The sequence below is a fragment of the Apium graveolens genome, chromosome 4 (genome assembly GCF_009905375.1).
Source record: "Apium graveolens cultivar Ventura chromosome 4, ASM990537v1, whole genome shotgun sequence".
Taxonomy (NCBI): domain Eukaryota; kingdom Viridiplantae; phylum Streptophyta; class Magnoliopsida; order Apiales; family Apiaceae; genus Apium; species Apium graveolens.
The window spans coordinates 315,684,400-315,699,352 of record NC_133650.1 but is presented as its reverse complement, the minus strand read 5'-3'; the positions used below and the strand labels follow the sequence as shown (position 1 = coordinate 315,699,352).

At 32.4% G+C, this 14,953-nt stretch overlaps 2 protein-coding genes and 1 pseudogene across 2 annotated transcripts; all 3 read left to right on the top strand.

Moving 5' to 3' along the window:
- Positions 1-7,038: 7,038 nt before the first annotated feature.
- LOC141720274 (uncharacterized) lies at positions 7,039-7,938 on the top strand. Its single transcript, XM_074522622.1, has one exon. The coding sequence runs from the start codon at positions 7,039-7,041 to the stop codon at positions 7,936-7,938; it is 900 nt and encodes a 299-aa protein (XP_074378723.1).
- A 119-nt stretch (positions 7,939-8,057) lies between these two features.
- On the top strand, positions 8,058-10,408 carry LOC141720273 (uncharacterized). The gene is made up of 5 exons (XM_074522621.1): positions 8,058-8,777; positions 8,872-9,482; positions 9,581-9,686; positions 9,783-9,969; positions 10,083-10,408. Exons 1-5 carry the CDS (start codon positions 8,058-8,060, stop codon positions 10,406-10,408), a joined length of 1,950 nt encoding a protein of 649 aa, XP_074378722.1.
- Positions 10,409-11,167: 759 nt separating this feature from the next.
- On the top strand, positions 11,168-13,336 carry LOC141720272 (S-type anion channel SLAH3-like; annotated as a pseudogene).
- The last annotated feature ends 1,617 nt before the right edge of the window (positions 13,337-14,953 follow it).

Here is a 14,953-nt window from a genome sequence, read left to right as displayed (position 1 = left end):
GTGTTTAGTCTCGTACTAAAGTTTCTATTTTTTAAAAAAGTTTATGAATGATCCAACTTGTACGGATGTTAAAAGCTATATGTTTTAGTGATATGAGAAAAATTTGATAAAAAAATAAATGTGTTTGGTTTGTTATTTTAAAAGTCAACCGGTGTTTTGACCGGTACTTCTAACTTGTGTTTAGTCTCGTACTAAAGTTTTCATTTTTTTAAAAAAGTTTATGAATGATCCAACCGTATGGATGTTAAGAACTATATGTTTTAGTGACATGAGAAAAATTTGATAAAAAAATAAATGTGTTTGTTTTGTTATTTTAACAGTTAACCGGTGTTTTGACCGGTACTTGTAACTTGTGTTTAGTCTCGTACTAAAGTTTCTATTTTTTAAAAAAAGTTTATGAATGATCCAACCGTACGGATGTTAAGAACTATATGTTTTAGGGATATGAGAAAAATTTGATAAAAAAATAAATGTGTTTGGTTTGTTATTTTAAAAGTCAACCGGTGTTTTGACCGGTACTTGTAACTTGTGTTTAGTCTCGTACTAAAGTTTCTATTTTTTTTAAAAGGTTTATGAATGATCCAACCGTACGGATGTTAAGAACTATATGTTTTAGTGATATGAGAAAATTTTGAAAAAAAATAAATGTGTTTGTTTTGTTATTTTAACAGTTAACCGGTGTTTTGACCGGTACTTGTAACTTGTGTTTAGTCTCGTACTAAAGTTTCTATTTTTTAAAAAAGTTTATGAATGATCCAACCGTACGGATGTTAAGAGCTATATGTTTTAGTGATATGAGAAAAATTTGATAAAAAAATAAATGTGTTTGGTTTGTTATTTTAAAAGTCAACGGGTGTTTTGACCGGTACTTGTAACTTGTGTTTAGTCTCGTACTAAAGTTTCTATTTTTTAAAAAAAGTTTATGAATGATCCAACCATACGGATGTTAAGATCTATATATTTTACTTATATGAAAAAAAATTGAGAAAAAAATAAATGTGTTTGGTTTGTTATTTTAACAGTCAACCTGTGTTTTGACCCGTACTTGTAACTTTTGTTTAGTCTCGTACTAAAGTTTCTATTTTTTATAAAATTTTATGAATGATCCAACCGTACGGATGTTAAGAGCTATATGTTTTAGTGATATGAGAAAAATTTGATAAAAAAATAAATGTGTTTGGTTTTTTATTTTAAAAGTCAACCGGTGTTTTGACCGGTACTTGTAACTTGTGTTTAGTCTCTTACTAAAGTTTTCATTTTTTTAAAAAAGTTTATGAATGATCCAAACGTACGGATGTTAAGAACTATATGTTTTAGTGATATGAGAAAAATTTGATAAAAAAATAAATGTGTTTGTTTTGTTATTTTAACAGTTAACCGGTGTTTTGACCGGTACTTGTAACTTGTGTTTAGTCTCGTACTAAAGTTTCTATTTTTTAAAAAAAGTTTATGAATGATCCAACCGTACGGATGTTAAGAACTATATGTTTTAGGGATATGAGAAAAATTTGATAAAAAAATAAATGTGTTTGGCTTGTTATTTTAAAAGTCAACCGGTGTTTTGACCGGTACTTGTAACTTGTGTTTAGTCTCGTACTAAAGTTTCTATTTTTTTTAAAAAGTTTATGAATGATCCAACCGTACGGATGTTAAGAACTATATGTTTTAGTGATATGAGAAAATTTTGAAAAAAAAATAAATGTGTTTGTTTTGTTATTTTAACAGTTAACCGGTGTTTTGACCGGTACTTGTAACTTGTGTTTAGTCTCGTACTAAAGTTTCTATTTTTTTAAAAAGTTTATGAATGATCCAACTGTACGGATGTTAAAAGCTATATGTTTTAGTGATATGAGAAAAATTTGATAAAAAAATAAATGTGTTTGGTTTGTTATTTTAAAAGTCAACCGGTGTTTTGACCGGTACTTCTAACTTGTGTTTAGTTCGTACTAAAGTTTTCATTTTTTTAAAAAAGTTTATGAATGATCCAACCGTATGGATGTTAAGAACTATATGTTTTAGTGACATGAGAAAAATTTGATAAAAAAATAAATGTGTTTGTTTTGTTATTTTAACAGTTAACCGGTGTTTTGACCGGTACTTGTAACTTGTGTTTAGTCTCGTACTAAAGTTTCTATTTTTTAAAAAAAGTTTATGAATGATCCAACCGTACGGATGTTAAGAACTATATGTTTTAGGGATATGAGAAAAATTTGATAAAAAAATAAATGTGTTTGGTTTGTTATTTTAAAAGTCAACCGGTGTTTTGACCGGTACTTGTAACTTGTGTTTAGTCTCGTACTAAAGTTTCTATTTTTTTTAAAAGGTTTATGAATGATCCAACCGTACGGATGTTAAGAACTATATGTTTTAGTGATATGAGAAAATTTTGAAAAAAAATAAATGTGTTTGTTTTGTTATTTTAACAGTTAACCGGTGTTTTGACCGGTACTTGTAACTTGTGTTTAGTCTCGTACTAAAGTTTCTATTTTTTAAAAAAGTTTATGAATGATCCAACTGTACGGATGTTAAAAGCTATATATTTTAGTGATATGAGAAAAATTTGATAAAAAAATAAATGTGTTTGGTTTGTTATTTTAAAAGTCAACCGGTGTTTTGACCGGTACTTCTAACTTGTGTTTAGTTCGTACTAAAGTTTTCATTTTTTTAAAAAAGTTTATGAATGATCCAACCGTATGGATGTTAAGAACTATATGTTTTAGTGACATGAGAAAAATTTGATAAAAAAATAAATGTGTTTGTTTTGTTATTTTAACAGTTAACCGGTGTTTTGACCGGTACTTGTAACTTGTGTTTAGTCTCGTACTAAAGTTTCTATTTTTTTAAAAAGTTTATGAATGATCCAACTGTACGGATGTTAAAAGCTATATGTTTTAGTGATATGAGAAAATTTTGATAAAAAAATAAATGTGTTTGGTTTGTTATTTTAAAAGTCAACCGGTGTTTTGACCGGTACTTCTAACTTGTGTTTAGTTCGTACTAAAGTTTTCATTTTTTTAAAAAAGTTTATGAATGATCCAACCGTATGGATGTTAAGAACTATATGTTTTAGTGACATGAGAAAAATTTGATAAAAAAATAAATGTGTTTGTTTTGTTTTTTGCACAGTTAACCGGTGTTTTGACCGGTACTTGTAACTTGTGTTTAGTCTCGTACTAAAGTTTCTATTTTTTAAAAAAAGTTTATGAATGATCCAACCGTACGGATGTTAAGAACTATATGTTTTAGGGATATGAGAAAAATTTGATAAAAAAATAAATGTGTTTGGTTTGTTATTTTAAAAGTCAACCGGTGTTTTGACCGGTACTTGTAACTTGTGTTTAGTCTCGTACTAAAGTTTCTATTTTTTTTAAAAGGTTTATGAATGATCCAACCGTACGGATGTTAAGAACTATATGTTTTAGTGATATGAGAAAATTTTGAAAAAAAATAAATGTGTTTGTTTTGTTATTTTAACAGTTAACCGGTGTTTTGACCGGTACTTGTAACTTGTGTTTAGTCTCGTACTAAAGTTTCTATTTTTTAAAAAAGTTTATGAATGATCCAACCGTACGGATGTTAAGAGCTATATGTTTTAGTGATATGAGAAAAATTTGATAAAAAAATAAATGTGTTTGGTTTTTAATTTAAAAGTCAACGGGTGTTTTGACCGGTACTTGTAACTTGTGTTTAGTCTCGTACTAAAGTTTCTATTTTTTAAAAAAAGTTTATGAATGATCCAACCATACGGATGTTAAGATCTATAAATTTTACTTATATGAAAAAAAATTGAGAAAAAAATAAATGTGTTTGGTTTGTTATTTTAACAGTCAACCTGTGTTTTGACCCGTACTTGTAACTTTTGTTTAGTCTCGTACTAAAGTTTCTATTTTTTATAAAATTTTATGAATGATCCAACCGTACGGATGTTAAGAGCTATATGTTTTAGTGATATGAGAAAAATTTGATAAAAAAATAAATGTGTTTGGTTTTTTATTTTAAAAGTCAACCGGTGTTTTGACCGGTACTTGTAACTTGTGTTTAGTCTCTTACTAAAGTTTTCATTTTTTTAAAAAAGTTTATGAATGATCCAAACGTACGGATGTTAAGAACTATATGTTTTAGTGATATGAGAAAAATTTGATAAAAAAATAAATGTGTTTGTTTTGTTATTTTAACAGTTAACCGGTGTTTTGACCGGTACTTGTAACTTGTGTTTAGTCTCGTACTAAAGTTTCTATTTTTTAAAAAAAGTTTATGAATGATCCAACCGTACGGATGTTAAGAACTATATGTTTTAGGGATATGAGAAAAATTTGATAAAAAAATAAATGTGTTTGGCTTGTTATTTTAAAAGTCAACCGGTGTTTTGACCGGTACTTGTAACTTGTGTTTAGTCTCGTACTAAAGTTTCTATTTTTTTTAAAAAGTTTATGAATGATCCAACCGTACGGATGTTAAGAACTATATGTTTTAGTGATATGAGAAAATTTTGAAAAAAAAATAAATGTGTTTGTTTTGTTATTTTAACAGTTAACCGGTGTTTTGACCGGTACTTGTAACTTGTGTTTAGTCTCGTACTAAAGTTTCTATTTTTTTAAAAAGTTTATGAATGATCCAACTGTACGGATGTTAAGAGCTATATGTTTTAGTGATATGAGAAAAATTTGATAAAAAAATAAATGTGTTTGGTTTGTTATTTTAAAAGTTAACGGGTGTTTTGACCGGTACTTGTAACTTGTGTTTAGTCTCGTACTAAAGTTTCTATTTTTTAAAAAAAGTTTATGAATGATCTAACCATACGGATGTTAAGATCTATATATTTTACTTATATGAAAAAAAATTGAGAAAAAAATAAATGTGTTTGGTTTGTTATTTTAACAGTCAACTTGTGTTTTGACCCGTACTTGTAACTTTTGTTTAGTCTCGTACTAAAGTTTCTATTTTTTTAAAAAGTTTATGAATGATCCAACCGTACGGATGTTAATAACTATATATTTTAGTGATATGAGAAAATTTTGATAAAAAAATAAATGTGTTTGGTTTGCTATTTTAACAGTTAACCGGTGTTTTGACTGGTACTTGTAACTTGTGTTTAGTCTCGTACTAAAGTTTCTATTTTTTTTTAAAGTTTATGAATGATCCAACCGTACGGATGTTAAGAGCTATATGTTTTAGTGATATGAGAAAAATTTGATAAAAAAATAAATGTGTTTGTTTTGTTATTTTAACAGTTAACCGGTGTTTTGACCGGTACTTGTAACTTGTGTTTAGTCTCGTACTAAAGTTTCTATTTTTTAAAAAAAGTTTATGAATGATCCAACCGTACGGATGTTAAGAACTATATGTTTTAGGGATATGAGAAAAATTTGATAAAAAAATAAATGTGTTTGGCTTATTATTTTAAAAGTCAACCGGTGTTTTGACCGGTACTTGTAACTTGTGTTTAGTCTCGTACTAAAGTTTCTATTTTTTTTAAAAAGTTTATGAATGATCCAACCGTACGGATGTTAAGAACTATATGTTTTAGTGATATGAGAAAATTTTGAAAAAAAAATAAATGTGTTTGTTTTGTTATTTTAACAGTTAACCGGTGTTTTGACCGGTACTTGTAACTTGTGTTTAGTCTCGTACTAAAGTTTCTATTTTTTTAAAAAGTTTATGAATGATCCAACTGTACGGATGTTAAGAGCTATATGTTTTAGTGATATGAGAAAAATTTGATAAAAAAATAAATGTGTTTGGTTTGTTATTTTAAAAGTTAACGGGTGTTTTGACCGGTACTTGTAACTTGTGTTTAGTCTCGTACTAAAGTTTCTATTTTTTAAAAAAAGTTTATGAATGATCTAACCATACGGATGTTAAGATCTATATATTTTACTTATATGAAAAAAAATTGAGAAAAAAATAAATGTGTTTGGTTTGTTATTTTAACAGTCAACTTGTGTTTTGACCCGTACTTGTAACTTTTGTTTAGTCTCGTACTAAAGTTTCTATTTTTTTAAAAAGTTTATGAATGATCCAACCGTACGGATGTTAATAACTATATATTTTAGTGATATGAGAAAATTTTGATAAAAAAATAAATGTGTTTGGTTTGCTATTTTAACAGTTAACCGGTGTTTTGACTGGTACTTGTAACTTGTGTTTAGTCTCGTACTAAAGTTTCTATTTTTTTTTAAAGTTTATGAATGATCCAACCGTACGGATGTTAAGAGCTATATGTTTTAGTGATATGAGAAAAATTTGATAAAAAAATAAATGTGTTTGGTTTGTTATTTTAACAGTTAACCGGTGTTTTGACCGGTACTTGTAACTTGTGTTTAGTCTCATACTAAAGTTTCTATTTTAATTATAATAGACCTTACAACGGTTTGTTTTAAAAAGTCGTTATATAACTTGTTTTCAGACGATTGAACAATGTATCTGTTATACAACGGTTTTTTAAATATTTGTATTGTCGTTATTACTGTGATACAAGGGGTTTGGCTGCTTTACCGTTGTCGGAGTTGTTTGTTAAAAAAAGCACAAAATGTGTGGTACTCATTAATAGCCCCATATCTTTGTCTTAAGCCATTCAAACCTCTCAGATCTTTGTCCTAAGCCATTAATTTTCTAGCCTTTGACTCTATTTCTTCATCTTCTTCACTCGATTTCTTGAATCGATTTCTTCATCTTCTTCACTCGATTTCTTGACTCGATTTCTTCATTTTCTTCACACAATTTCTTTACTCAATTACTTCACTCAAGCTCTTCATCCTCTTCATCAAAATAACTTCAAAAAAACTCGATTGAAACCATAACTTCATCTTTTTGATTGGGTCTGTGTTAAGGTAATTACTTCATCTCCATTATGTTTAATTTCATTAAATTTTTAGGGTTCTTAATTATATTTGGGCAATGTTTTAGTGTTAATTTTTATTTAATTTGTATTTGCAGTTAGTAATTAGTAGTAATTAGTAGTATAATTAGTAGTACAATTATGTGTTAAGCTCATTAGTTGTAACTTTTAATTATGTGTCATATTTTGAATTAAAACAGATGGACAGGTCTTGGTTAAAGGCAGATAGAAGAACAAAACAATTCAAAAAAGGAGTCGAGGATTTGTTGTTGTGTGCATTTGAGAACGGATTTAGTGAAAATAAAATATGTTGTCCATGTATAAAATGCGCACATAGTAAATATTGGCATGCTCGAAAAGTAAGGGACCATCTTTTTCTCAATGGTATCGATCAAGCATACAAGTGTTGGATTTGGCACGGAGAGTGCAATACAGAAGGAGGTGAGCCTACCACTAAAGGGACGGGTAGTTCAGAATCGGTAGATCAAATCCCAGTCGGTAGAAATGATGATGTATCCCTGGACTCCTCGGAAATGTTTAACCATATTCAATCTGAATATGAACCTCTTTATCCAGGATGTGAAGGATACACTAAGATGAAGGCTTTGGTAAAGTTTTATAACTTGAAAGCAAAATACGAAATATCTGATACTTGCTTCTCTGAAATGCTACTTTTGGTCGGGTCTATGCTTCCACAAGGCAACACATTTCCTTCTTCATTCAGTGAAGCTAAAAAAAGCTTGTGTGCCTTGGGAATGGAGTATGAAAAAATACACGTATGTCTGAATGATTGTTTACTATACCGTGGAGAGAGAGATGAAGATGAGACGAAGTGCCGCATTTGTCAGGCCTCTCGATGGAAGTTAAACAAAAAAGGAGATGAATTGGAAGGGATTCCTGCCAAGGTTTTATGGTATTTTCCATTAATACCACATCTGAGGAATTTGTTCAACTCACCTCAAACATCTAAGGACTTGACTTGGCATGACAGAGAAAGGTTAAATGATGGTAAATTAGACACCCTGCTGATGCACAAACATGGAAGGAAGTCGATGCAAGGTGGCCAGACTTTTCTTCAGATCCTAGAAACTTACGGTTAGCTCTATCTTCTGATGGATTCAATCCTTTTCATAGCTGTAATCTTGATTACTCATGTTGGCCTGTTTTGATGTCAATTTATAATCTTCCACCATGGCTTTGTATGAAACGGAAGTATATAATGCTATGCTTGTTGATATCTGGACCAACTCAACCCGGAAATGATATTGATGTGTTTCTTCAACCACTTATAGATGATTTAAAAAAGTTGTGGCATGGGAAACAAGTGTACAATGCTTACAAGAATGAGCAGTTTTTGCTAAGAGGCATCTTGTTATGGACTATTAGTGATTATCCAGCCTATGGTAACTTGTCGGGAAATATAATCAAAGGGTATAATGGTTGTCCTATCTGTGTTGATCAAACAAAAGCTACAAGGCTTGTCAATTATCGTAAGTGCGTGGTCATGAGGCATCGAAGGTGGTTGCCCCCTCATCATCCTTATCGTCGGAAGAAACAAGATTTTGATAACACCGTAGAAAAAGAAATAGCTCCAGTTCCATTAACCGGAGAGGAGGTACTTGAAAGAGTGCAACATTTAAAGGGACATGTCTATGGTAAAACACAACGCCAATCACGTTTGAAGAAAGGTGATGCTCGACCTTTATGTAAGAAGGTTTCTATATTTTTTGAACTTGAGTATTGGAAATTTTTGCCGGTTCGACATGTTCTCGATGTGATGCACATCGAGAAAAATATATGTGAATCTTTACTCGGTACGATGCTTAATATACCAAAAAAGATGAAAGACAAGGAATCTGTGCGCATTGACATGGCTGAAATGGGGATTAGAACAGAACTAAGGCCAAAAACTTCGGGGATAAAGGAGAAGTTACCAATGGCATCTTGGAATCTAACCCATTCTGAAAAAAAAGGTTGTTTTCTCATCCTTCCTTGGCATGAAGTTGCCTGATGGTTTTTGTTCTAATATTCAGAACCTGGTTTCAATGGAAAATCTTCGTCTTACCGGAATGAAATCTCACGACTGCCATACGATTTTGCATCACTTGCTCCCAATTGCGATTCGCTCGTCACTACAAAAACAGGTTAGGAAAATTATTATCAAGTTTTGTCTATTTTTCAAAGCGATCTGTAGTAAAGTTATTGAGGTTGGTAAGCTGGAGAAAATGCAATCGCAACTGGTAGAAACTCTTTGTCATCTTGAAAAATACTTTCCTCCCTCGTTGTTTGATTTAATGTTTCATATCTCGGTTCATCTTGTAAGAGAAGTCAAGCTTTGTGGACCAATTTTCCTTAGGTGGATGTATCCTTTTGAGAGATACATGAAGACATTCAAGGGATATATAAGGAATCGAGCTCGTGCAGAAGGTTGCATCGCTGAGGCCTATATTGCAGAAGAGGCTGTTGAATGTTTGGTGAATAATGAAGAAGTGACAATTGGGGTACCAAAAAAAGGTAGGCATATCAAGGATTCTATTTGCAAGCCATTATCCGGTGCAACGATTATAACCCCGAGCTGTACTGATTTGCACGTAGCACATTTATGTGTTCTACAAAATACCACTGCTGTTAGGCCATATATTGAGTAACTTCTTACACTTTCTCTCTCTTTACTTGAAAAATTGCATATATATTTTCTGTCATTAGTTCAACCAACTTATATTGTCTTATCTTTAAATGCAGTGAACACATGGCCTTTTTAATGACAAAATATCCGGAATATGAAAATGATGAAATGTGGCTTAAAAACAAGCAAAATGAGACATTCCCAAAATGGTTTAAGGAAAAGGTATTACGTGCGTCGTTTGATGTATTTTTTTCCCACTGTTTTACAACTTACTACCTCACCTGAATTATTTTACATGTTTGAATTCCTTTTTTTCAGATTCTGGCCGATGAAAAAGAGATATCGGCCGAGATAAGGTGGATTGCAGATGAGCCCAACAAGGATGTTCCTACATTCAGTGGCTACAGAATGGATGGTGTTACCTTTAGTACCAAGGATCGTGATGATATGCGTCAAGTTCAATGCAGTGGTGTGTGTGTAGAAGTAGACACAATGGTTGTGCAGGGTAAGGATCAAAATATTGCGCACATATCACATATATATTACGGAGTTATAAAAAGTATATGGAGTTGGACTATAATCACTTTAGGGTCCCTGTTTTTCTTTGCAATTGGGTAGATATAAACAAAGGGATTAAGGTCGATGACTTGGGATATACATCGGTTAATTTGAATAGGTTGGGTTTTTTGAATGATCCGTTTGTTTTAGCAAAACATGTTAAACAAGTTTGTTATATCGACGATCCCTCTGAAAAATTATGGTCGGTGGTGCTGAAATTGCCCGAGAAAAAGTACCATGAAGATAATGATGATGCAGATGAGGAATCCGTCGAAGTGGAACTCGAGAATGACTGTTTCATGCCCAATTTTCCCGAGATAGATGATAGTGGTGATGACATGGATAGTTACATGCGGGATGTTGATGAACTAATTCAACTTTCTTGAAGTATTTTTATTTGTACTTTCAATTACTATACTTTGTATGAACATGCATAATAACTTTGGCTTGGTTCTGTTATTTATTTTCAGTTCTTGATTGTTGGTTGATTTGCTTGTTGCATCTGGTTTGGGTGGTTTTCCTTGTTGCCTTTGGTTTGGCACGTTTAATTTGTTTCTGGTAATGTTTTTAAAAAAAATCACCAGAGTAAGAGAACAGTTTTATTGATTAGCCCATTGTCTGAAAGTATAATCTACAACATAGAAAAACACTTGTATGTCGTTTTTAATTCAGACAACACTTATACTTGTACGTTGTTTGACACCATCTTAAATTACCAACAGAAAAAACCCTTGTTTCAATTTTACAACTGTTAATTGAGACGTTGTCTCAATATCTTTCAGACATATCATTTAAAAACCGTTGTGCAAACTTATTCACTTGCACAACATGATGTTAGAAAGTGTTGTCAGCCTCTAAGAACTAGACAATGGATTTTATAGCGTTGTGGTAATGCTCTAAGTTTGTCATTCACACAACATGAGGTTTATGAAAAGATTTGTCTGACTTGTTTTACTAGACAACAGTTTTGTTTTGCTTGTAGTAATATATATCAGCCAACACCTGTTTTTTGGTTTTTGAAAAACTGTTGTATAAAAATTCTGGGCAACATGAAATTCGTAGGCTCAACAGAATTAGTTAAAGTGCAACTGTTCACAAATGAGACAGTCTCTTTTGTCTTAGCAAATGAGACAGGATGTAACTGAATGAGACAGATACTATATATTGAGCAGAATGTAAGTTGGAGAAATATAAATGATGCAGTTATAAGTGGAAAAGCTCTTGACCTCCCCCTCAGAAACCCCATGAGAAAGACTCTTACAGATAAAAGATACAATTCTTTTAAAACTTTTTCTGGAAAGTTAGATAGACAATTATCAAATTTGCGTGGAAAGGTAAATGAGACAGGAACACCACTTAAAAAAACTACTGAAATGGAGAATGTACCTGTGCACCGATATTTTGATGCCTTGGAAGGACCGGAGTTGGATACTCTTAGGGTATGTTCTGATGACCTTTCTTTTTACAAGTTCTTCATGTTCTCAATGTATTTGTGACAATTTGCATGTCAAGATTTAGCTTCTACTTGTCAAACTAAAAACCTTTATACACGGATCAAAAAGTAAAGTTTCATTTGTATGGAATTGTTACCTTTTACTAATTTGTGTGCATTCAAGCGTCACTTACCCGAAAAATTATATTCATCTAGTTCTGGTTTTTTGTTGAAATACTAATATGTTCATATTATATGTACTGTCATCAAACTTACAGCCTTCAGAGGAAATACTGCTTCCAGACGATAAACTGTGGCCATTTCTTCTTCGTTACCCTATCTCTTCATTCGGTTTATGCCTTGGTGTCAGCAGCCAAGCCATAATGTGGAAAAATTTAGCCACAAGTACCACAATGGGATTTCTCCATATCAGCACGAAAGTAAACATTATTCTATGGTTCTTATCCGTTGTTCTTTAGCGTGGTGGCTTTCACCTACATTCTGAAGATTGTATTCTACTTTTAGGCTGTTCGTCGTGAGTACTATCATCCAATACGTGTCAACTTCTTCTTTGCTCCGTGGATAGCCTTGTTGTTCTTAGCTCTAGGAGTTCCACCTTCTTTGACAAAAGACCTGCATCAGGCTTTATGGTATGTCCTCATGACGCCTATCTTAATCCTTGAGCTGAAGATATACGGACAGTGGATGTCAGGAGGACAGAGAAGACTTTCAAAGGTAGCAAATTCATCAAACCATCTTTCTGTTGTTGGGAATTTTGTGGGGGCACTATTGGGTGCAACACTGGGGTTAAAAGAAGGACCGATTTTCTTTTTTGCGGTTGGACTGGCTCACTACACAGTCCTGTTTGTTACACTGTACCAGAGGCTTCCAACAAATGAAACGCTCCCAAAGGAACTCCATCCCGTGTTCTTTCTTTTTGTTGCTGCACCTAGCGTTGCTTCAATGGCATGGGCAAGAATACAAGGATCATTCGATTTTGGGTCAATGATTGCTTATTTTATCGCTCTGTTCCTTTATTTCTCACTGGTTAGTTCTTTTGCATAAATAAGCCACAAATCTTTATTCATATACCTACATTTCATTAATTCAATTCTCAGTAACACAGACTGTTGCTTCTAAACGTTTCCTATCATATTTAGGTTTAGTATGAATGATATTCAGTTTAGTAATGAATAAATTTACTTTTAGTGTTGTTTGCACAAAAAGTTGTGATACTAATCCTAGAATGATGCTCAAAAAAATATGGAAACTCATCAAGTTGATTGCGGTCCTGTTTCACTTGTTCAGTTCAAATATTTGTTGGCTAATAGTCCATCCCTCTTTTTGTTTCTGCAGGCTGTTCGAGTTAATTTCTTCCGAGGATTCAGGTATTTTCCACAATATGGATTCTGTATTTGGTATTTATGATTCCTTCAAAATATAGCTGTCTGAGGTTTTGAGCTTTATTTCCATCGTTATTTATAGGGTTTCACTGGCTTGGTGGGCCTACACTTTCCCAATGACTGGTGCTGCCATTGCAACCCTTAGGTACTCACTTGAAGTGTCAAATGTTATAACCAAGTCACTGTCGATCATACTTTGTGTCGTTGCAACATTCACAGTGACAGCCCTGCTCGTGACAACAATTTTCCATGCTTTTGTGCGTAAAGACCTTTTCCCGAATGACATTGCCATTGCCATAAGTGACAAAAGGCCAAACTCTGTCCGAAAATGGTACCATCGAAGAAATGGTAGCACAGATATGAAAGAAACCGAAAACTACCTCAAGTTTACAGACTCAAATGGCAAAGATATTGAGGCCTGTCTAAAATCTTCAGGTTCAGGCGCCAATGAAGAAAATAGCCATGTTTCAGCTTTCTAGAACAATATCTCACTGCATTACAGTACATGAGAAATTAACTGTCTTAATCTTCACACCTGCGAGAGAGAAACTCGTTGTTGAACCATCTTCACTTCTTGGACAAAAGAGGATAGAAGGTTGTGCTTGACGGGATGCTTAAGTGTCTATTTGTATCAGCTGACATGAGTTCAACCCCCGGAAGTCTCCTAATTTATTATATATATGTTTGAATAAGGCAAGGCTGGTGCATTGGGACTTCTCCCCTATGTGAACGCCTTCTGCAGTGTGCACGGCCTAAGAGGAACTCAGTATACAGTTCTTGAAGTTCCGATGACATTGTTGTGCACATCATATAGAATGTGAAAAGTTGTTTGCTAGAAATCTTCGAGAGGCAAGTGTTATTTCTAGTTATTTCAGAAACCGCTACGTTTTAAATAAAAAAATAATATATAACACCTTATACCCTTATAGAGATAAGACTGGCCTATCTTTATAATTGCCAGCGTCAACATTTATAGATATAACTTTGGATAGGCCAGTCTTATCTCTATAAGGGTATAAGGTGTTATATATTATTTTTTACTACAGTATAGTTACGAATTTAAAGATCAAGCTATTGAACAAAAACAAGATTAGACTTGTTCATTTGAACACTTCTCTGAAATATTATGTTTGAGCAATGTTACTACATCAAGATATTATATTATAAATATATATGTATTGTAGGTTATTAGGACCTCCTTGGTGGTGAGATGATAATTCTAAAACTTTTGGCTCAAGTTTATGTTTATAAGAAAAATAAGCGTTATTTTATATTGCGGATAATAAGCGCGATAAGATATGCTGCAACAATCATCTGTTCAATCGTTTGTCTTATTTAACATATGATATGACATATAATAAAATTTGTGTGCTAAAAGATTAGCGAATCTTGTGTTAGCAATCTTGTACGATAAAGACATTGTTATATATATATATATATTGAATATATAACTACTTCACAAAACATTGTTAATTCTTAAATCACATAAGCATATGAGAATTAACAATTAAATTAGGAGAAAGGTTTGAGAAAACAAACAGAGATTGGATTTAATCTCGAGTCCAGAAAACTGTCTCCTTAAAGCAGTTTCGCCCCGCACCATCCGTGTTTAGCGACCTGCTTCCCAGGATAAAACGAGATACTAGTATAATCGATAGATCGAATATACTCTCAGCGAACTTGAACTGAGCCCGAGAACTATCACCGGAATATTGAAAAAATTTAAGACTAAAGAGACCGAGAATGAAAGAGATGACTCTTATTTCCTCGACTTAATAAAACTGGTGCCCTAAGACTCTATTTATAAAGAGAGGCTTGAAAGGACTTATTTTTCTTTTCGATGTGGTACATGGTATTTATAAGAAAAACTAAGGAATAGGTTTGTGCTGCTACTCTCGATGTGGTACAAAACCACTTTTCATATTAAAAGGTAAAACTTTGGAACATCAGTTCTCATTCACCTTTTACTCATTTTGAGCGTGTTAATATGCGTTGGAATCCCCTCGAAGAGAAGAATACGTTCCAATAAATACACACCACTAACACATAATGTGTCTCACTCATATAGAGTCTCAAAATGATTGACAACTTAGTCT